The sequence below is a fragment of the Geotrypetes seraphini genome, chromosome 7, assembly GCF_902459505.1.
Source record: "Geotrypetes seraphini chromosome 7, aGeoSer1.1, whole genome shotgun sequence".
Taxonomy (NCBI): Eukaryota; Metazoa; Chordata; class Amphibia; order Gymnophiona; family Dermophiidae; genus Geotrypetes; species Geotrypetes seraphini.
Genome location: NC_047090.1, coordinates 134,953,152 through 134,977,490, shown reverse-complemented (window position 1 = coordinate 134,977,490; position 24,339 = coordinate 134,953,152). Strand labels below are relative to the sequence as shown.

At 41.3% G+C, this 24,339-nt stretch overlaps 1 protein-coding gene across 1 annotated transcript in view; it reads left to right on the top strand.

Annotated features, from left to right (window-relative positions):
* PYGL (glycogen phosphorylase L) overlaps positions 1-24,339 on the top strand; it is a 99,405-nt gene that overhangs the window by 64,928 nt on the left and 10,138 nt on the right. The window contains exons 11-18 of the mRNA XM_033951915.1: positions 3,220-3,383; positions 5,342-5,456; positions 15,768-15,869; positions 15,954-16,101; positions 17,585-17,643; positions 19,483-19,624; positions 22,759-22,966; positions 23,789-23,923. Coding sequence (XP_033807806.1) covers positions 3,220-3,383; positions 5,342-5,456; positions 15,768-15,869; positions 15,954-16,101; positions 17,585-17,643; positions 19,483-19,624; positions 22,759-22,966; positions 23,789-23,923 — 1,073 coding nt within the window. The remainder of the gene's footprint in view (positions 1-3,219; positions 3,384-5,341; positions 5,457-15,767; positions 15,870-15,953; positions 16,102-17,584; positions 17,644-19,482; positions 19,625-22,758; positions 22,967-23,788; positions 23,924-24,339) is intronic.

Sequence of the window (24,339 nt, the reverse complement as noted above, 5' to 3'; positions counted from 1 at the left end):
TTTTAAGCTTAGCTTAGGTCATATGACAGTATATCAAGCAGAAATAAATAAAATATGAGGGATGTTTAGATCTGTGCTTCAGTGACTTAGGGCCTCTTCTCTAGCGTGGAGAGCTGCGCTGTTCCCGACATACATAGAGTTCCTATGAACGTCGGGAGCAGCATGGGCCATTCAGCACAGCTCTCTGCGCTAGAAACTGCTAGCGTGGTTTTGTAGAAGAGGAGGTTAATGTCCTGTTTGAGAACAGTATATAAACACTAAAAAAAAGATAGGAGAAAGGTGATTTGCTCTTGTGCATCCTGAAGCTCCTATGGCTGGGAAGCAGGAAGGTGGTGAGGGAGGAGGAAGAAAGTGGTGTCCATTGTGCTCAGGAACATTGCAATGAAAACACTTTAGACTAGAGAATGACACGGGGAAAAATTCTGTCCCTGTCTCTGCCCGGTCCCCGGACCACCATCCTCTTCACCGCCCCATCCCCGCCGTCCCCTTCACAGCCCCATCTCCATCTCTGCTGTCCCCTTCACCGCCCCGTCTTCAGCGTCTTCTCCTCTCCATCCCCCCACCCCCAGCACCCTTCACGCGGTCCAGCAGCTCCCTCCCGCCCGCCAGCCGTTCATTTCCCTCCCTCCCTCCCTTTCCCTTACCTTCTCTTGTGGCAAAACTGGCAATTTGTATAAGGCTATGCGCTATATTACAGCCGGAGCCTTGAAGTTGCGTCGGGTTGCCTTCTAGAAAAGTCTCCTCCGATGCAACCAGAAACAGGAAGTTGCGTCAAAGAAGACTTTTCCAGCAGGCAACGCGACGCATCTTAAAGGCACCGGCTGTAATACAGCTCATAGCCTTATAGAAATTGCCAGTTTCAACAAGAAAAGGTAAGGGAGGGAGGGAGGGAGATGCATGGCCGGCCGGCGGGAGAGAGGGGGCTGCCGAATCAAACGCTCGTTCACCACGCGTGCTAACCATTCACCGCTCCAAGGGGCGGTGAATGGCCTTGTCCCCGATCTTGCAGTGACCTTTTTTTTTTTGGTCACCGTTTTGGCGGGTTACCCATGGCTAGCCGCAGGTAACAACCACCATGTCCTTCTCTACTTTAGGCCCCCGAGTCTCAGACCTTGAGTCTCACTGCTTGTGTGGGTTGTTTGGGGATTTTTTTTTTTCTTTCAATTTTTACTTCAGTAACTCAAGGTGAGGAAAAGAATAAAGCCACAGAAGTCAAACTGGGTGGCCCATCATGCTTCGTTTGAAAGAGAATCAGAAGTTTCAGCAGCTTCTACAAACCATTTCCTGAGCAGAAGGCTAAGCTTAGGCTGCATCACACAGATTGATATCTTCTCTGTCCCTCTATTCAGTTACATTTTTAAAATCAGTCTTTAGCACGAGTGTTTTGTGAAATGTTTTTTTATTAACAAGAGTTCCAAATATAAAAACTTTGCAGATATCAAAAGAATACAAATCTTATTCTAAAATATTTGTAGCTTTTCATTTGAAAAATGCATGCTAAAGTGCAGCTTTCTCTCCCTCTTGAGTGTCAGCCAGTCAAGACCGTAACTTTCAGCTGCTGCAGGAGTCAGGGGAGAGTGTTGGTACAATGGTTAAAGTTACAGCCTCAGCACCCTGAGGTTGTGGGTTCACATTCATGCTGCACCTTGTGACCCTGGTTAAGTCACTTAATCCCCCCATTGCCCCAGGTACATTAGATAGATTGTGAACCCACTGGGACAGACAGAAAAAAATGCTTGAGCTCCCTTGAGAGAACGGTTTGGAAAATTAAATAAATAAATGCAGATGTCAAATTAGAAAATGATGCAGGTATAGAAAGTATGTTAAAAAAAGTTGAACTTTCCCAGGGTTGGTGTAAAACATGCTGGGGCCCCAAAGTCCACCAGCAGGCTTGGAGGACCCAGGCAGCTTCACTTTTCTTTTTTGCTGCCACCCCTTTAGCTCAGGCCCTGCATTTTCCAAACAGTGGAGTATGAGCTAACATTTCCTCTTATCTGTTGCTTATCTTCTGTATAGTATTTGGCAATGACTCTCTCTTTTTTTTTTTTTTTTTTTTTTTATTACATTTATTCGTTTGTTCCAAATCATAACAATTAGAAGCAAGAAGAGTAAAAGATCATAAGGAAAAAGACAAATCAACAAACCAAGTCTTATATTCCAGTCCATATTATTGGGGCTATTGAGTTCCTAGAAGGTTTTACAAAGTCAAGGAAAATAAATTCAGATGCAATTTAGGAGGAGGCTGTTTCTACAGCTTAAGACTCGTGTCTTGGCTGTGGGAGCTACGTTCTTTCTTAAATTTGCGTCTGTCTATTTTTTGTGTCATATGTGTGCGACTAAAGGGCGAATAGGATAATATGTATGTAAGCAGTGTGTTAACCGCATAGTTTTATGTGGTATATAAATTGTTAAATAAATAAATTCCCATGCCTTTGGAGGCAAGAGTATTATTCAAATTTTCCTGTATCTGCTTTAAGTTGATATCGGGATTGTCTGCAGCTTACCTTTTTCCTCATTTTGTGTTGCATAGACCACCAAGAGAAACTAGAAACTTCTACTTATTTGCTTATCCAAAAATTAATGGGTGTAGATATAAGACCTTCTTAGATAGGACCCTAGCATTTCAAGCTGGTAGGCAACAATCTTGGTTAGATAAATGTATTCAGCAAGCTATGTTATCCTATTGCAGTTTTCGGAATTTAATTAAGACCACTTTGCTCGATAAGTTTATTACTTAGTGAGTTTTATTATTGAAATTCTATTTTACAAATATTTGTATTTTTTACTGTATTTATTATATTTCGCTGATTGTCCAGCTCTTTTTAGTGTAAACCGCTTAGAACTTTTGGTTATGACGGTATAAAAGAATAAAGTTATTACTATTATCTTATAGAAATAACATGTATACCTGATACTGATTTAGAAGCTAATACAGAAGTTGATAAACTAATACAGAGGTTGATAATAAGTGATAATATTGATAGATATTGCCTGTCTGAATTTGAATTTATTTTTCTTGACTTAGTAAAATTTTCTAGGAACTCAATAGCCCTAATAATGTGGACTAGACTATAAGACTTGGTTTGTTTGCTCTTTAAATTAGACCTGAATTTTAAATGTTGGCACAGTCTTTTCTCCATTCTTGCATCCCTCTGCTGCTTGTGGGTTCTCTGGGACCTGGCCGGTAGCTAACTTTCCCTTTCCTTTATCCCTCTGTAGAGAATTTCAACCTTGTTTCCTGGAGATTTTGACAGACTCCGAAGGATGTCTCTGATTGAAGAGGAAGGGGTGAAGAGAGTTAACATGGCACACCTTTGCATTGTCGGTTCACATGCTGTTAATGGCGTGGCAAAGATTCATTCAGATATTGTCAAGAATCAAGTGTAAGACTCGAGCCTTCGCTTCTGTGATTTTGGGATCATTTAATAACACTATGTCCTACATGATCATACGTGTACTGTGGTGTGTTTTGCAGCACTGAAACAAGAGCAGGAATAAGCTTCTCATTCTACTGAATTATCATTACTAGGTCTCATTTCTACTATACAATACTCTCATGATCATCTAAAATCGGTTATATTAATCTCTCTTGATTTATCTGCAGCATTTGACACCATTGACCACTCTTTACTTCTATCTAGATTAGCTGACTGCAACATCACAGGTCCCGCTCTTAACTGGTTTATATCTTACTTCCATCAACGCAACTTCAAAGTTCATATAAATAACCAAACTTCTACCCCTGTAACCCAAACTTTTGGAGTCCCTCAAGGCTCTATCCTATCCCCACTCTTATTCAACATTTTTCTATCCCCTCTTCTGTCTCTGGCACAATCGCTAGGATTTACAATTTTCGCTTACGCCGATGATATTCAGCTGCTTTATCCTATCAATACTTCAAATTCTGCGGATATTAATGATCTTAACACTAAACTAAATATCCTAAGCGACTGGTTGTTTTCTAATAAACTTTCACTCAATGTTTCCAAATCTTGTGGCTTACTCCTTCCCATTAAAAAATCCGAAACATTACCAGGAACAATCTACATCAAATCCACGCCCCTACTTATGGACACTAAAATAAAACTACTGGGTGTTACTCTAGATAGAGATCTCACTTTCCATGATCATATAAGTACAGTTGTAAAAACATGCTTCTTTAAACTTCGTATCATTCGTTCACTTATTTCCACTTTAAATACTGATTCGATCACTATCCTTATTCATTCTCTAGTCATTTCTCATCTAGACTATTGCAATTCATTACTAAACGGACTACCCCAAAAAGAAATCCGCCGTTTACAGATAGTACAAAATACCGCAATTAAACTCATCTACCAGACGGGAAAATTCGAACATGTTACACCGCTCCTAAAGGAAGCACATTGGCTCCCGGTTACATACCGCATAACTTATAAAATCTTACTGCTTTCTTTTAAAATCAAACTTTCACATCTACCTTTATTCCTGGACAAATTACTAATACCCCAAAGTTCTCCCCGTACCTTACGATCTGCTGACCAAAAACTCCTCTTCATTCCCTCCATAAAAGAATCTTACTATACTAGGAAAACAAATTTTGCTATAACAGCCCCTACACTATGGAATTCTCTCCCTCAATCTCTTTGAGACGAAACTGATTTACCTAAATTTAAAACTAATCTTAAAACTTTCCTATTCAAGGATGCCTTCAATAAATCCTAATCTTTTATATCCACTTATCTACTCATCCTTTTCAAAAATTTCTTTTTCATTTCAGCGCACATCATTTATACCATGCACCCTTCTCCTCCATGTTCTATCCCTTCCCTCTATCTCATTTCCTCAAATATTATGTAACTTTTTCCCTCCTTCCCAACTTTCCTCACAGTCACGTTTGTCAGTATATGTTTAATGTGTTTTTATTAATATTTCCAATACACTATTAACTAGTTCTAACTTTCCTTCTTATTAATTTCTTGTTTGTTTCTTTTTTAAATTGTAAACCGGTCAGATATTTGTTTTATGATCGGGATATCAAAAATCAATAAACTTGAAACTTGAAGGGCTACAGACTCAAAGGCCATACTGTAATTGTTCAGTGACCCTATTGTCACCAAAACTCCACTTCACACTGCAACATGGTGATTAGTAGCTAGATTCTAGAATGTTCCATCGATGCCTGGTTGTGTTAAAAGTAAGAGAGTGCTGGTTCTATAAATAAAACTAGTTATTTTGATCCTGGTGACCTTTTTTTTTTTTTTTAATGTACAGTAAAGATGCTGCTTGAAACCTGACAACTGGGATTGTGCTCTGATATTGAACTCAAGAGCAAATGAAAGGTTATGTGTTGGTTTTGTAGGTTCAAGGACTTCAGCGAAATAGAGCCGGAGAAGTTCCAGAATAAGACGAATGGAATCACTCCCAGGCGATGGCTGCTGCTGTGCAATCCTGGACTAGCCGAGCTTATCGCAGAGGTAAAATTCTTGCCTTTCTCTTCTGTCAGAAAGCTACAAGCCCTTGAGCATCTTAAAGAAAAGTCCTACATCAAGATGGACTGCTGGGTTCTGTAAGTGGTTCTAATGCATATGTTGCTAACAGGTTGAAAAAGCCAGTGGGGAGGCAATCGGCATTACATAGAAAGATAGAAACATGATGGCAGATAAAGGCCAAATGGTCCATCTAGTCTGCCCATCCACAATAACCATTATCTCCCACGCCTTGTTGAATTCAGACAGTCTCTGTCTCCACCATTTTTTCCAGGAGACTGTTCCACGCATCTACCACCCTTTCTGTAAAAAAAAAAAAAAAAGTATTTCCTTAGATTACTCCTGAGCCTATCACCTCTTAACTTCATCCTATGCCCTCTCATTCCAGAACTTCCTTTCACATGAAAGAGATGCCACTTCATTGCATTTATGCAACTTATGTATATAAATGTTTCTATCATATCTTCCCCTCTGCCGCCTTTCCTCTAAAGTTGAGTCTGTCCCCGTACACCTTATGATGAAGACCACACACTATTGTAGTAGCCTTCCTCTTGACCGACTCCATCCTTTTTATATCTTTTTAAAGGTGGGGTCTCCAGAATTATACACAATATTCTAAATGAGGTCTCACCAGATTCTTATGTAAAACAATTTTATTGAACAGGTAGAAGAAAAGTACAAAACCATCAGAGATATAAGAACTGTTCAAGAGATATACAACGACAACCTCCAATCCCCCCCTTCTATAGCCCCCCTTCCCCACCCGACACCAAAATCCACTGTCCCATTGTCCCCGCTACTACAAAAATGCAATTGATATAGAAATAATGGGCATCTGCCACACGACACAAAGGCAATGTACAGAAGTACAGTATCCCAAAACACAGCATGATACCCCAGAAAGAACAATGAGCAGGAAAAGAAACCAGCAAAAAGCCAAAAGCTCAGATTCTTATATAGGGGCATCAATACCTCCTTTTTTCCCTACTGGCCATACCTCTCCCTATGCACCCTAGCATCTTTCTAGCTTTCACTGTCACCTTTTCAACCTGTTTGGCCACCTTAAGATCATCACATACAATTACACTCAAGTTCTGCTCTTCTGTCATGCACATAAGTTCTTCATCCCCTAAACTGTATTCCTTTGAGTTTTTTCAGCCCAAATGCATGACCTTGCATTTCTTAGCATTAAATTTTAGCTGCAACATTTCAGACCATTCTTCAAGCTTTGCTAGGTCTTTCTTCATGTTATTCACACCATCCTGGGTGTCTACTCTATTTCAGCTTTTGGTATCATCCACAAAGAGGCAAATCTTACCCGACAGCACTTCAGCAATATTGCTTATAAAAATGTTAAAATTAACAGGCCCAAGAACAGAATCTTGAGGCGCACCACTGGTAACATCCCTTTCCTCAGAGCAATCTCCATTGACCACTACCCTCTGTCGTCCAAGTCTTGACCCAGTCTGTCACTTTGGAGCCCATCCCGAAAGCACTCAGTTTAATTATTAGACGTCTGTGTGCAACACTGTCAAAGGCTTTGCTAAAATCTAAATACACCACATCTAGCACACTCCCTCTACCCAATTCTCTGGTCACCCAGTCAAAGAAATTGATTAGATTTGTCTGACAAGACCTACCACTAGTGAATCCATGTTGCCTCTGGTCCTGTAATCCACAAGATTCCAGAAACTTTATCATTCTCTGTTTTAAAAGCATTTCGATTAATTTGCTTGCCACAGAAGTCAGACTTACCGGCCTGTAATTCCCTATTTTTTCTTTACTTCCACTTTTGTGTAGAGGGACCACATCTGCCCTTCTCCAGTCCTCCGGTACTACTCCCAACTCAAGAGAAGCATTAAATAGTTAGCGGAACCACCAGAACTTCCTAAGTTCCTTCAGCACACTTGTATGTACACTATCCGGCCCCATCGCTTTGTCTACCTTTAATTTGGCTAGGTCCTCATGAACACAGCTCTCTGAAAATCGATCAGGGTCTCCCACTCCTCTATCCCTATTCACATTTGTCTTCTGCAGTCCTGCTCCTGGCGCTTCAGCCATGAACACAGAACAGAAATATTTGTTAAGCAATTAAACCTTTTCTTTATTGGTTTCTACATATTTCTCCCCTTCACCTTTGAGTGTCACGATGCCACTTTTGCACTTCTTCCTATCACTGATATATCTAAAAAAAAAAAAAAGTCTTGTCTCCCCATTTTACCATTTCAGCTATTTTTTTTCTATTTATATCTTTGCTTTCCTGACTACTCAATCAGCCTCTCTTAACTTAAGGATTTCTCATACGAGGACAGGCTGCACAGATTGCGGCTATACTCTCTCGAAGAGCGTAGGGAGAGGGGAGACATGATTGAGACATTTAAGTACATCACTGGCCGCATAGAGGTGGAAGACAACATTTTCTCTTTCAAGGGTCCGTCAGTCACAAAAGGACATCCGCTGAGAATCAGGGGCGGGAAATTTCATGGGGATACCAGGAAGTACTTCTTCACAGAAAGAGTGGTAGACCATTGGAACAAACTCCCAGAGCAGGTGATCGCAGCCAGCAGCATACAAGATTTTAAGAATAAATGGGATGCCCACGTCGGATCTTTACGAGGGCAGTATAGAGGTGATACCACCTGTGAGCGACCCCTTAGGAGTTGTTAGGGGAGGGTTAATGGAGTGGGCAGACTTGATGGGCTATGGCCCTTTTCTGCCGTCATCTTCTATGTTTCTATGTTAACTTTTCCAGATATTTTTGCCTGTCTTCCTCTTTTAGCTATCTTTTGTAGTTTATGAAAGCTAACCTCTTATTCCTTACCTTCTCAGCTACTACTTTTGAGAACCAAAGGGGCCTTCTTTTCCTCTTCCTCTTACTTACTTGCCTCACAAAAAGGTTTGTCTCCCTTACAATTACTCCTTTCAGTTTTTACCACTGCATTTCTACTCCTTCCAGATGTTCCCATCCAGACAACAATTCCTTGACTTAATCCCCCATCTGAACAAAGTTAGTTGTTTTTTTAAAGTATAGCATGTACTTTTGAATGAGCCCTCTCTATTCCCGTCTTAATAATAAACCATACCATGGAGCATGGAGTGATCACTGGATGCCAGATGATCACCCACTGTATGAATTCTTACGGAGAGCCTCTATATCTGCTTACCTACAAAATGTAAATTTATTTGAATGTGTGAATTGAAATGAAGTTGAAGTGCATGCGTGTGGATCATGTGGAATGTATTCTGGCTTTGTCCTGCAATTCACACCACCTGGGGTGGAATAGTTGCATGAGGGCTACACTTTGAGGGTTTAGATTTATTTCAACTGAGGAATGAAATGGAGAAGTTCTTTTATAGGGCTTTCTTCCATGCATATAGATGTGTTTTGTGAACTGGTGGTAAACGACTACTGGTATGTAAATAATTTTAAAATAATGATTATGGGTAAGATGTCTGAAATAAAGCCTGGAAGCTAGAGAGCTTTCCAAAACATTTGGGATCCCTTTTGGCATACCGTTACTATTTAATTGAGCAGTGGAGATTGACTATATTTTTTCAATTGATTACCGTACAAAGTTTGTTTTTCCATAGACTTGATTAATGAGGTACTGAAAAGGAGGGATGAGTTGTTTATCAGATGGAAGGTGCATGCAATATATGTAGGTAATACTGTATTAACACTAATCTTTGATAGTTGCTATGTTAAAGAACAATTTTATACCAATTTGTGTATGTGTGTATTCATTGAGTGAGGCAGAGAATATTTGCAGAATACAGTCGACTCCACTAAGTGCACGTCGGTTAAGCGCATGCTTCAGTTATCCGCAGCCTACCACCATAGTCCCATTTTTTATTTTTTATTTATTTATTTTTTTTTTTATTAAAGTCAATGGACATAAACTCCAGATAATTGCAATTCTGATAAGCACACAATCCGCTTATGCGCACTGATGTTATAGGTCCCATCTCTATTCGTTCACGTTATGTTCACTCGGGTTAAAAGCAATCACATTCTCATGTGGATGAGCCACGTGTTTCGGATCAGGAGTCTAGGCCTGGCCAAGTGTTCAAACTTTTTGAACTGCACCATGAAGTCGCGTGGAGAAAAATCTTTGTCTTTGGCTAAACGTGTCCAACATGCTGGTCAAAAGTCACTGTCTTTGGCTGAACGTGTCGATGTCTTAAAGAGACTTGACCAACGGGAGAGTCAGGTCTCTATTGCAAAACATTGCAGCGTTCATCCTAGCCAGATTTCTCAGATTCACAAAAAAAAAAAAAAAGCAAGCCATATTGAAAGACTGGCAAAACAACAGCAATCCTACCAGGAAACAGAAAAGAATTGGGAAGGCTGGAGACGTTGAATAGGTGTTGCTGCGATGGTTTAGTGAAGCTAGAAGTCATCAACTGCCAATCAGTGGGCCTCTGCTGATGGAGAAAGCAGCACAACTATCCGAAGAACTGGGTGTAGAAGACTTCAGAGCAACAAACGGATGGCTAGAGAGGTGAAAAGTTCGTAATGGTATAAAATTTAAGAAGCAGCATGGCGAAAAACAAGACGCGGTTGAATTTGGTGCAGAAAATAGGTCATGGAAGTGTTGTCATCAGTCATTGGTGGATATGAACTATGTGACGTTTTCAACACCGATGAGATGGGCCTGTACTGGCGTGCCATCCCTGATGGAACATTGACTTTCAAACATAGCGAAACTGTTGGCTTCAAGGTGCCAAAGGAGCGATTGACATTGCTGCTCAGTTGCAATATCAAGTTTCAAGTTTTATTAAAATTTGATAAAACGCTAATCATACATTCTAAGCGTTTAACAATTAAAAAATTAGAATGGGTAACAATTAAAAAATTAGAATGGGGAACAATTAACAAACTTATTAGTGACACAACAGTACTTACATGGAAACAGGATGGTAGGGAGAAATACAATTTTAAAAGAGAACAATTAAGGTTAAAAACAAGAGGGAAAAGAGAGGGATCATATCAGTGTTGAATATAAGTAAAGCAGAATTTGGCATGGAAGGCCGAAAAGCTTGAGCCACTGGTGATTGGGAAGAATCGAAATCCTCGGTGCTTCAAAAACATTAAACGCCTGCCTGTTGAATATGAAAGCAATAAAAATGCATGGTTGACGGCGACACTGTGGATTGAATGGTTGCAAAAGCTTGATAATCTGATGAAAAGGCGTAGGAGTCGCATTGTAATGCTGTGTGATAACTTTTCAGCACACAGTAATGACGTAAGACTTACCAACATCAAACTTGTGTTTCTGCCACCAAACACGACATCTTTGATCCAACTGATGGACCAGGGGATAATTGCCAACTTCAAACGTCATTACAGGTCACTCATCTTAAGATATATGATGGCAGTGATTGATGCAAGCACAGAATCCAGCCCACGAGCTGCTGAGCTTGCGAGAAAAATGACAGTGCTCGACTCTTTACATGGTACGGGAGGGGTGGAGTTGAGTCTCATCATCAACGATTTCAAATTGCTATCGACAGACGAGCTTCGTTCACGCATCTGTTGAGACAAATGAAGCTGACACTTCATCCATTGAACTCCCAGTTGGACTCTCTTCGCAAGAGTTTGAGCTGTATGTCGCCGTTGACAACAATGTGCCCACATCATCTGACAGCACTAATTTCGATATCTGCATAGTCATGAAGGACACTGCAGACAACCAAGAGTCTGATGAGCTGAAACACCTGCAGAGATTGTCTCCTACACATGCTGCGTTGTTATCTGGAGATAAATGGATGTCATGACTATGGACAGTTTTACAACATCAGTAGTCAGATACACAGCCTGAATCGTGCAATCTACGTGCAGAAAACAATGACTGATTATTTCAGTAGAATGTTGGTTTAAAAAAGGTTTACAGTGTATTGCATTAGATGGAACAGTGCTGTTTCTAAAACTGAACCGTGTTAAATTGTGTATTTTTTTGCTGAATAAAAGTTTTTTTTTTGGGGGGGGGGGTTTTGGGAATAATTTTTATTGGTAAAGCAGCCAATGTAAAACGGTGAACAAGAGGCAAGATACATCACTCAAGATACTCCAGGAAGTACTTCTTCACCGAAAGAGTAGTGGATCATTGGAACAGACTCCCACTCCAGGTGATAAAGGCCAGCAGCGTGACGGATTTTAAGAGAAAATGGGATACTCACGTGGGATCTTTAAGGGAGTAAATTCAGGGGAGGGGATACTTGGAATGGGCAGACTTGGTGGGCTATAGCCCTTTTCTGCTGCTTTTTTCTATGTTTCTATGTTTCTATCACAATCTGTCCAGGATACATACTGTCCAGGAAGGGAAACAAAAACACAACAATTTGACTAGTGTACTGTGATTTTTCATGACTAAAAAGTGGTACTCCAATTAAGTGCACACTCCGTTTAAGCACACGTCGCGGTCTGGTCTGGAGGGCTTGCACTTAAGCGAAGGCAACTGTACACATGTGTGCACAGTTACAACTTCAGAGTAGATATAAATTTCTGCACGACTGGGTCATTGTAGGAGCACGTTTTATAAAGTCGGAGGCACCTTTTTGTTTTTATAAAATAGGCACATTTTTGGACTTTTTTACATAAGTGTCGTGTTAGGACTAATAGGGACTAATTTTCTTTCATAGAAATGAGCCCGAGTGTGTAGAACAGATTTTAATATGTCCAGATAGGCTCTTTTAAGTGAATGTGATGTATGCATATTAAAAAAAAAAAAATGCAGAGAAGTTCTAGTCTCTCCTTTTTATGTTATTATAGGCATAGCCTAGATGGAACAGTGGCTGCATTGTGCTCATTTTTTTTTTAAATTGTATGCACATGTATGTGACTTTTATTGAGACATACATGTACACAATTGTCTATCCTGGATCTGGTAGGAATGTGTGCACCTCTTCCCTGGGATAATTTTATAAAGGTGAATGTGTGTATCACATGTGTTGCTTTTAATTATAAAAAAAAAAAAGGGCAATGTGCTTTCATAGCCTAAGCAGAGAGGACATATATCTAAGTAACATATTTCCTCTGTTACAAAACCGTGGTGCAGTTTTTAGCGCCGGCCGTGGCGGTAACAGCTTCAATGCTCGTAAGAATTCTGAGTGTCAGAGCTGTTACCGCCACGACCAGCCATAAAAACGCTAGTGCGGTTTTGTGACAGTAAATTACAGCAGATAAAGACCTGAACAGTCCATCGAGTCTGCCCAATAGTCTCACTCATTATACAGTATATTTGTGGTTAAATTGTCTTTTCTTCAATATTTCTGGGCAATAGACCATAGAAGTCCACTCTGTACTATCTTTAGGTTCCCACTGCTGGAACTGCCATTGAAGCCTGCTCTAGCCTATCCATCCTGTCACTGGAGCTTCTATCAAAGCCCTCCCCAGCTCATCCTAAACAAAATAATCATATATGGAACCCAGAACGTGCAGGATTGCCCAGTACTGGCCTTAGTTTATTTTATACCATTCATTTTCTAATTAGAGATCCTATGTGTGAAGTAGTTACCCCGCTGGCCTGGTTGGAAATTGTCCCACAGAGCTGCCAAAACTACATCTGAACTTTAGCATGCATGCAGTGTAGCCAGGTCAAGAAATTCGGAAAGAAGACATTTTAGGGCATGGAAATAATTTGGTACCTGTTGTTTTAAGGTTGATTTAATAAAGCTTTCTCTGTATGTGCACAATTATCTAAACATGTTTCAATCAGTTAGGTACATAAAAAGTACACTCAAGGAAAGTAGGTGTGAGATATATGCCTAGTTTCACTCATAGGTTTTCCCAGGGACATATTTCAGGTGGAGTGCCTATATTATAAAATCCACAAATATATGTTGAGCACACACCTGCATTTGCATCAGCATTTGTGTACTTCTGGGGCTGATTTAGTGACTTTTCTTTTTTATAAAATAGACACCTTTTTGAACGTCTCACATAGGCATCCTGATTATAGCCATACATGTTATGTTCCTTGTCCTCATCCTTCCAATTCCACTGCGCACATTTAAAATAGACAAACTGTATGTAGGTATTTTTTACCATTGTACTTCATAACATTACAGGTTACTGAAATGAGGAATGACAATGCTTGTTATAGGATTCTGAGTCTCGATGTCTTTGTCAGGTAGAAACCAATGTTTCAGTCTGCAGTGTGACTTTGTAAATAGTGGGTTCACTGGCATGATTGGGAACAGGGAAGTCCACCAATTTGAATTTTGGCGGGAAAGTCAGTTGGTCAGAAATTTGAGTTTTGTTGTGAAAGTCCATAGAATGGAAAAGGTCTCTGGTAGGTTTAAAGATGTTCTCCTGATGGAGCTGGATTAGATGTTCTCTGAGGGTTTCCGCGGCTGGCAATGTGCTTGTTGCAGGTTTCCGGGTCTCGCTGCGTCTTTGTCAGGTCAGTGAACCCACTATTCAAAAAATCACACTGCAGACTTCAGAGCATACCCTGAAGAAAGCCACAGCATGGTGGCTGAAATGTCGGTTTCTACCTGACAAAGATGCAGCGAGACCCGGAAACCTGCAACAAGCACAATGCCAGCTGCGGAAACCCTGAGAGAACAGGAATGACAATGTTTCACATGTTGCCAACAAATGTACATTTCCCATTTTGTGTCCTTTATAGGCCATAAAGGCAGGGAAACAAGAAGAAGAAAAACTTTGGGGGAGTTTCCCCTGTGTTGAAAGAGCAAAGTGTGCGCCTACATTTTTGAAACCGAAGGAGGAGGTTTAATGAGGGGCAGAGTGTTTAACTCCTGTGGATGTGCACTAAGAGGAAGCCCAAGAGCTTGTCTCGGTGGGTGCAAGTAACTTTGGGCTGGATGGCCCGTGTTTGATCATCCTTTGGGAAGGAGTCAGGAAGTCGAGGAAGGAGAATGGGGGAGGGGTGCAGGCTCCAGGAGATAAGGTGCGGGGTAAGGGGGGTAGGGTGTAGTAGATGAAAGGGCTTTAAATCTGATTTTCCTGCCGAAGGTGACTAGCAGGTTTGGACAAGGTAGTTTGGGAGGTGGGCTGGCTGGAAGAGTATTTTAAAAGAACAGCTCCTGGGGACACAGGTCTTTTTCCCCCTTTCCATCAGAGGCAGATCGTCATCCGCCCACTCACCCTAGTTAATAATAATTTTATTCTTATATACTGCCAAAGCCATAACAGTTCGAGGCGGTTAACAATAAGAATTGCTGGACAATCAGTGAAAAAAAAACAATACAAATCACCAGAAATACATACATGCAGGATAAAAATAAAGTAAAACAATGAATTCTTAGGTTACAAATTGGTCAAACAATTGCGTTTTTACTGATTTTCTAAAACTAAAATAAGATGGAGCGCGCATGATAGTATTACCCAACCAGTCTTTCAATTTACCTGCCTGGAAAGCAAGAGTTCTGTCCAGGAATCTTTTATAACAAGCTAGTTCAAAGGCAGAAATAAAAGGGTTCAGCTCACAGTATCCCCAAGCTACAAGGTTATGCGCTCATCAGGCGATGAGAAATATCAGGTCTTAAAGCTCGCTGAGCAGTATCTTAAGAGTCAGTTGACCCAAAACGGCCTGGAGGTCTATGCCAACCTCGGGCCCTAGCTATCAGGGAGGGGCCTAGTAGGGTGGGGTCAGATCAAAATGCAATGTGCAGTTTCTTGTTGTAGTTTGGGGTGGGGTTAACTGTTGGTAAACTATGTAGTGGTGTTTCTGCTTAATAAACAAAGCTGCGGCCTGGTTTTACACCCACCGAGAACGTGTCTGTCTAGTCAATAATTAATTCTTATGTCAAATGAGTATTATGAAGGGGTAAATGGGGGGGGGGGTGGCAGCAGGACCAGTCCAAATCTAGCTGTTAGAACAGATAAGGGAATTTGTCAGTAGTGTGTGAAATTGGTGACACCTTTGCCTAACAAGCCTGATTAGCTAAAGTTGGGAGAGGTAAAGCATTTGTGGTGAATGCACAGGATTTTATCTGGTAGCTGAGTAGATTCATTCACTGTCTTGCCAACTCTCAAGGTTGCAGTGGCTCATTTACATTTCTTGCTTGGTGGGTGGATAATCATCTTGGTCATTTAGGGCCTGTTTTACAAAGCCGCACTTACGGCTGCTGCGTGGTAACGGCCCCGAAGACCATAGAGATTTAAAGAGCTTCAGGGCTGTTGCCGCACGGCAGCTGCTAGCGTGGCTTTGTAAGACAGGCCTTTATTTTATGATTTCCTGACCTAAAAATTTTGAATTTATATCTTCCTCCTTTAATTTGTGTGGAATAAGAAGCATGCCTACTGCAAATAATGTTGTTTTTAATCCAAAGAAAATAGGGGAAGAATATGTGAAGGACCTCGGCCAGTTGGTAAAATTGAAGAAATTTGTTAATGACGATGCTTTCATTCGTGACGTTGCAAAGGTGAAAGAGGTAAGCGTTTGACGTTATTTTTGTCAGAATTATCATTGGAACAGTAAAATTCTGTGCACTTACCGTGTGTGCTTGGATTCACAGGAAAACAAGCTCAAGTTTGCTCAGTACCTAGAGAACGAGTATAAAGTGAAGATCAACCTTTCCTCCATTTTCGATGTGCATGTGAAGAGAATCCATGAGTACAAACGGCAGCTCCTGAACTGCCTTCACGTAATCACCATGTACAATCGTGAGTGCCACACTCTGGCAGTGCCCACAACTTAGCTTATTTTATTTATTTATTTAATTAATTTTCTAGCCCGTCTTCCCCAGGAGCCAAGAACGGGTCACAGCCAGTGTTCCCGCTAAGCTGCGCTGGCGTGCGCTGGCGCACAAAATATTACATCGCAGCGCACAAGTTTCTCGTCACAGCGCACGGCGTACGGCAGATGGCAGGGCGGCGAGAGGAGAATCGGGCGAGTTGGCTCATAACTTGCTGGCGCCCGATATTTTTAGCTCACAGCGAAAAAAGTTTGCTCACAACACCCGCCCGCTTAGAGGGAGCACTGGTCACAGCGATACATGCACAAAGTTTTCGAGGCATACAGATAGTGGTACAATCACATTTATATTGCCATAGGACTGAGATGGTACACCGACAAATGCACACAGGACAATGGTGCCCCGTGAATCATGCTAGTGTTAGGGTAAGGTTTAGATGGTGTTCCCATAATCCTCATCTAAACCTTACCCTAACACTAGATACCAAGTGAATATTTTAAGTGTAGTGGGGGGGTCCCCAACACCCCTCCTCAAAAAAAACACAAAATAGTATCCGCTGTATGGAGCACTTTTGTCGGGGCACAATTGTCGTGCGCGCATTTGACGGGTCACAGACTGAGGCATATGAATAAGGGTACAGACACATTTTACTAGAGATAAAGGTAAGGGAAATAGCAGCTTATTCAAATATATTGTTGGCACAATGTGCTGTACTCAACATGTGCTCAATCTAGGCATATAGAGATGCTATTCTAGTAAATTGTAGGTATTTGATTAGAGTACTGACTCCCCAATATTTGAGATAAGGATTAAGTCGACAGCGGTATATTCTCACACCCGAGCAGGAGACTTGGGGCTAGTGGGACCTTGAGCTGTTGGGAAGGTGCCCATAGAGAACAGAGGCCCTTGAAGTCTGCAGTTATTAAATGACTGACTAGTGTACTGAAAACATCTGAGAGAATTATTTTTTCACTCTTGCTTAATTTAAGTTCTGGAACTCCTTGCCAAAGGATGTGATGAAAATAGCATAGTTGGGCTGGAAAAAAAGGGTTTGGACAGATTCCTGGAGAAAAAATCCATAGTTGTTAAGATTAGTCTTAGGGAAAGCCACTGCTTATCTGTGGGGTTAAATAGCATGATATCTTATCACTTTTAGGACTCTGCCAAGTATTTGTGACCTGGACTGGCCACTTTTGGAAACAGTATACTGGGCTTCAAGAGCCTTTGGTCTGGTCCAGTAGGACAACTCCTATGTTCAAGTTTATATTAAAATTTGATAATATCGCTTATCCAATTTCTAAGCGAGGTACAAATAAAAAATATACTGGGGAAAAGCAAAATAAAATATGCCAAAATAATTTTAAAAAAGTAAACCAATGAAATTCAAATGGCATAACTAATCAAAGACAACTGGTGCATGTTTGCTCTTAAATGTCAATTGTCTGTTTCAGGTATTAAGAGAGATCCTACAAAGACATTTGTACCAAGAACAGTTATAATTGGAGGCAAGGTGAGTTCTTTTTTTTTAAGAGTTGGTTTACCTCTTACTTTTTAAACAGTGTACCGATGCAGGACTAACCTCGTTCCTCTCCTTTGGCTAACACAGTTTGAATACCATGTAGTCCAGGTTGAAAATGAAAGATCCCTGGAACCCAATTTTTCAGCTCCTTAGTAATCAGGGGAGTTCTCTGAGTGCGCCTGTTTGTGTGCGCTGTTTCTGTAGGTAATTTCAAAGCTTTTGTCCTTTTTGTTCTGTTTCTTTAATGCAGTACCTTCAGAGCATATCTGGGCACGATATGCACATGTGCGATACTGATTGTACATGCGACAACAATTTGTTAGCTGTTGCATGGTGTTCAGGCAGTTCGGGTCACTCAAGAAAATTAATCTAGTCCCTGAGAAGTGATTTTAAAACAGTATTACAGTTTTAAAGGCAAGCCATGGCATGAAAAGCACTAACTGCCCTACAAATTCTCATTTTATAAAGGATCACTGCTGTCGCGTTGCTACACAAACACCCCAGCTGCTGATGGGATTGGCCCGGGTTGTAAAAGCCCAGTGTTGGACAGGTTCCTTGAAACACAGCAGGCTGTTATGGGAGAGAACACGAGGTTGAGGGGTTTACTCTTTTAGACCATATTAGTATAATGTAATTTCATTTCCATGGTCTACAAGAGCATCTACATTTCAGAGCTACTGTATATTACTCCCTCGTTCAAACAGCTGCTCCAGTGCTAAAACACTGCTATAATTGTGGCAACTGTACACCCTTAGCAGTATGTGAACCCTATGTGTTTCTCTGTGCTGTTGGTGGCATATGGGAGAGTGGGCTGAATATGAGAACTTCCTCAGTAGACTAGCAGGAGTGACAAAAAATGCCAGAGAGGGAACTAAATTACTGATTTTCCCCTTCTGTACCTAGAGGAAAATAACCTTTTCATAAGCATACACTAAAAGATAAAGGGGGCATTTCCCCAGTGAGGAAAATGTTACCATAGTAGATGCTGCTATATTTGAGGAGGTATGATGATGAAAACATTTTGCGTATTTAGTTCTGTGATCCCATTGTTTTAGACTGGTGGATTTTTGATGGCAAGATTAAATCGGTTCAAATCTATTTCTAGAATGCTGCTAGAATTACACAGCACTGCACACACACTCGATAAGAGCTTACAATCTATTCAAGATAGCTAGGACATATAAGAGTTTAGGGTGGAAAATTATGAAGCGGAGAGAAGAAGAACTTGTACTCTGTATAATGACAGATAATTTTTGTTTGAAATTAAAATCAAAGAATTAGCTCACCATCCTACTTCCTTAGTTAAACACGTTTAAACATCGATTTTTCATTGGGTTCCTTGAGGAAGACAGTGAAATCTGGTTCACGTTGGGACTCCCAAGACACTTTGAGATGTTTAGCTTAAGATTTTTCTATTTTTTTAAGTTTAAACAATACACAATTGAGAATTATTTACCACAGTTTCACATATGTGATGATTGAGTGGTGGGTCCTTCTATAGGGACCTCTGTCCCTGGAAGGGCTTCATGTCTCTGAGCATATGTTGTAGCACCGAAAGAAGGTTCGAATGTGTGACTACTTACAGAAGTTAATTTCACACGAGATCATTTATTCATTTTCATTGTTCATTTTTTTAAATCTCTGTTACACTATAAGTGGTTCATTGGCACTTACATTTCAGAAATCAGAATAGTATCAGCTAGGCTGAGTTTTTTTTAAAATTATGCTAAGGGCATACACACATAAGGAATGAGTACAAGACCATTAGAAACACTTTGTGACATTAGCTTGCTATAGTGTGTCCTCTTTTTTTTAATTTTTTTTTTCCAGGCTGCACCAGGATATCACATGGCCAAGATGATCATCAAACTCATCACGGCTGTGGGAGACGTGGTCAACAATGACCCTGTGGTTGGAAGCAAACTGAAGGTCATCTTTTTAGAGAACTACAGAGTATCGCTTGCTGAAAAGGGTATCTGCCAAACACTGTACAGTAATTCTCAACAGATAAACATGGCAGTTTACCTCTGGTTCCCACACTACTCATTCTGAAAATTTAAAAATATTTTAACTTTTGTATTTATCCAGACTACCTCTTCACCGTTTTGTTTTTTTTATTCTGCGTGGGATAAGCTAGAAAATGCTTATTGATTGCATAATTGTAGGCTACCCATTGATTGCATATGTCATGTTTCTAATCTTGTTAGCCCTCTTTATTTATTGGCTATGGTGCATTATTCTCACCTCTATCTTAACTGTACAGTGAGCCAAAATTTAAAGTAAGAGGCAGAAAGCAAAATTTCAGCAAATTCTTAACATACCAAGGCATCGTCCAGTAAATTTCTTCCATTCAATAAGATGTTATGGGAGGATATAAAGTGAAATCCGCCATGCGGTGAAATTGAGGGTAGGATTTGCTTTTGTACAACTAATATAAGGATTGCAGCTTGCATTTTATGACTGGAGCAAGATATCAAATGATGGTTTTAAACCATCTAGTATTAATGTACTTAGAGAACCCTCTCCTGCATGGGAACAACTAGTGCATTGGGGCAGGCACGCCCCTTGACCCCCCTTCCGAAGTAACAAGTAGTCTCAACTGAAAGCTATTTGACACATTGAAGCCAATAGAAACTTAGGGGCTGATGTTCAACGGTGGTGACCATCAGCCCCATTTAAATATTGGTGCAGGCCAGTTACACAGTAGGGGATAATGCTCTAAGGAGCCTATTTTCAGGAAGCAAGAAGGTGCATAAAGAGCAGTATTCTAGTCATTAATGCATATAAATAGTTTCTCAGAATACCAACTAATGGGAAAAATACACACTAGGGTTTGATGTGTGTACTTTGCCAAGAGGTGTAGTTGTGGGTGGAGTTTGACAGAGTGTGCAAGTAAGTGTGCAAGTAAGTTATATTTATTATCTGTATAAAACATACAATCAACATTACAAAAAGCTGAGTCTTCATAACATTTCTTGCCCACTTCCATCTATTACCTATACAAATAGAAATCTTTGCTTACGTGAAAGCAGATACAAATAGCTGTGTTTGTCAATAGGTTTTTTGGTTGTTGTTTTTTTAAAATTTCAATCTGTCAGCGCATAGGCATAACTACCCCATCAATGCGTTCCACATTTTAACACCTGCCACACAAAAAACATCTGCTCTAGTCTTAGAATACCACACTTTAGTCTATGCATATCTCTGCATGCTAATTTCTAGGCAAGTATGTTTACACTAGCTCAGTGACATAGCAAGAGTAGGTGGCCCCAGGGTAGTGGCACCCTCCACCGCATGTGTGCGCAACTTCCCTTCCCCTCCATACCTTTTTAACTCTTTGTGCAAACAGCATCTCCAACCTGCTGCCCATACCGGCCCTCTGAGGTCACTTCTTGTCCTGCAACCTAGATGTAACTTCAGAGGAAGAGCCGAGGCCGGCACGAGCAGCAGGTTGGAGAGGCTGCTCGCACTAGCAAAGAGTTAATGGTACTGTGGGGCAGAGAGGAGAAGAGGTGCTGATGCCCCAACTAAGACGGCACCTGGAGTGGTCCAGCTCCATACTGTGCCACAGTACCTGCTATACGGCTGGTATAAGTGATCATGCCTGAATGTATATGTAGTTTTGGGCCACTTGTGCTAATATGCTATTAAAAAAACCCAGAAAAAAAGTAACCCAACTTCTTTATCTAGCATAGGATTAAAAGCAAGTACCATAACCAGTGCCTGTAGTGGGTGTCCCCAGCGAGCATAACTCCATTTGAATGTCAGCCCTCCTTTTCCAAATTCATACAAAAGAGCATGCCAAGCTGAAAGAACCTACACTTCTCCCTCCGTATTCGCGGTTTCAGCAATCGTGGTTTTGATTATTTAAGGTTTTTAGCTTGCTGGCTCCTCCCCCCCAATTACATCAGCTTGCATAGAGAAATCGCTGATTCCAAGTGTTTACAGAGAAAATTGCTGATTCCTGGCATTTTCTTCACCGTGTTTTGCCTCTCCTTCAGGAACAGGCCAGGTCTCCCACCATGTTATTTGCGGTTTCACCATAGTCACTATGGTTTTGAATAGAAAACAGCGAATAGCATAAGAAAAAGTTATTTGCGGTTCTGTTAATCCCGTATCACAGCGAATACAGAGGGAGAAGTGTATTTAGGCATTCAAGAGAGAAATTTGTTATAAATACATAAATATAAGCCACCTATTGCCTGTAGTGCCTTAGTGGTGTACAGTAAGTGCATGGCAAAATAAAACCAACCAACAAAACAAATATAACAGCAAAACACAAAGCAATAGAAACGCATGTAAAAAATAGTGTTGACTAATAGCTTAGCTAAAGCAGTAATGCACCCAACCGCATTGAAAGCTTTCACTTGCTTTCTAAAAAGTCAAACACAATACAAGCAGAAGGTCATGCCATAACTTGGGACCAATTAGGGCCCTCTCTCTCTTTTTTTTTTTTTTTTTTTTTTAAACCCTACAAGACAACTGTACTGGAGTAGAGAATGACACAGGGACAAATTTTTCCCCATCTCCGCAGGAATTCACGTTCCCCGTCCCATCCCCGTGAGTTTTGTCACTGTCCCTGTCTCCATCCCATTCCTGTAAGCTCTGCCTTACCCGCACAATCCTCGAACACTTATGATTTTAAAGTGTTTGAGGCTTGTGCAAATGACGACGGAGCTTAGGCATTGGTGGAATGAGGCGTTATGACATCACAATCCGAGCTCTAGAATGTTGGTACTTATGATTTTAAAGTGTTTGAGGCTTGTACAGGTGAGGACAGAGCTTGCAGGAATGGGGCAGGGATAGGAAAAGAACTTTCCAGGATGGGAAAATGAGTTCCCGCGGGAGTGGGGAAAACTTTGTCCCCATGTCATTCTCTATACTGGAGGCATGGAGATATATATGTATAACAAGGTGGTGGTGGTTGGGCTGGAAAAATTTCTGGAATTAAAGCAAGCTAACTCTTGACTTGCTGTGCCCAACTGTAGGTTTTGCTGCCAAAATGCGTTAATTCTAGATGCGCGGTTTGACGAGCTTGAGTGTAGCCTAGTCTTGGCTGCCTTTCACATTTCCTGATTTTCTAACAGCATGGTATTTAATTGGCAGTAATTCCAGCAACAGACTTGTCGGAGCAGATTTCCACAGCAGGCACTGAGGCCTCTGGTACAGGCAACATGAAGTTCATGCTGAATGGAGCTCTAACCATAGGCACCATGGACGGTGCGAACGTGGAGATGGCTGAGGAGGCTGGTGAAGAGAACTTGTTCATATTTGGCATGAGAGTGGAGGATGTTAAAGAGCTGGACAAAAGAGGGTATGTCTTGGCATGAGAGCTGCTCAACTGCTGGCTTTATTTGCTTTTGCTGGAACTCAGAGGTCCGGAAAAGGTGAACGTGTTGCAAGGCTGATCTGAAATGGCAGAAAACACAACTCAAATTGCTTCCAAGTGTGTAAAAAGTCAGTGCACAAAACCCATGACCTCAGCAGTGTAATTCTAAGAAACTTTCAGAGCTGTATTCGGTGATTGAACAGAGGTCCTGTGGAATATAAAGAATTACATTTACATTTTTTTTAATGCCTTCTTAGCCCCGAGATACCACACTTAAGATCACAGAGTTGATTCTGTTTAGTTGTAGAAGGCAGATAGATATATGTAGTGATTTATGCTGTTTTTATGATATTTACAGTAATATAAGAGTACAGATCAGTATACAATAATGTGGTTTATGGGTGACCCGTCAAAAGCGCGCCAGTCTTTGGCGTGCTGACAATTGCGCACAGGATGTATGTGCGCCGCTGCTCCCACCACTTTCAAGCCGTACCGTTAGCGCTGTGAGGGTGGGGAAACCTGCCACTACATATATGTCCTCGAGCTTCCATTTGGGGAGGATTCCCCCAAGTACACTGAAACTCAGGAGTTTTTAGTGTACTTGGGGGTTCTCCCCCCCAAACGGGAGTGCAAGAACTTATACATATAGTAGGGGGGTTTCCCCCCATACCCCCTCACAGCGCTACCAGTAAGGCTTTAAAGCGGCAGCACACCTTTGTCCTACGCTCAATTGTTTATGAGGTTTGTCATATTTCAGAACCTCCATTGCTTACCTACTAGAACAAAGTTGCCTCTTCTATGTTACAGATACAATGCTCAGGAGTATTACGATAAACTGCCAGACCTGAAGCAGACCATTGATCAGATAAAGAGTGGTTTCTTTTCACCCAAGCAGCCTGATCTCTTCAAAGATGTCGTCAACATGCTCTTTCAGCATGACAGGTCAGTTTCTGAGGCAACGGTCAACCACCTCGCCGTCTTAAGCACATGAGAATTGCTTTACTGGGACAGACCAAAACAGTGACGAGGCCAGGGCGAGAGTTGCCCAGGGCGGAGGGGCCCCTCCCCTGCCGCACGCATACGCTCCTTTCCTTCCTCCAAACCTCTTTAACTTTCTGGTGTGAGCAGCATCACCCAACTTGCTGTCCACGTCGGCTCTCCCTCTTAACGTCACTTCTAGGCGCGGGACTCGGATGTGACGTTGGAGGGAGAGCCAACGCTGGCGTGAGCAGCAGGTTGGAGTTGCTGCTCGCGCCGGTGAAGAGCTACTGGTATGGTGGGGGGAGAGGAAGTGAAGGCACGTACGCGGCAGAGGGAGGAATGGGAAGGAGGAGGAGGGCGGAGAGGAGGATGGATGC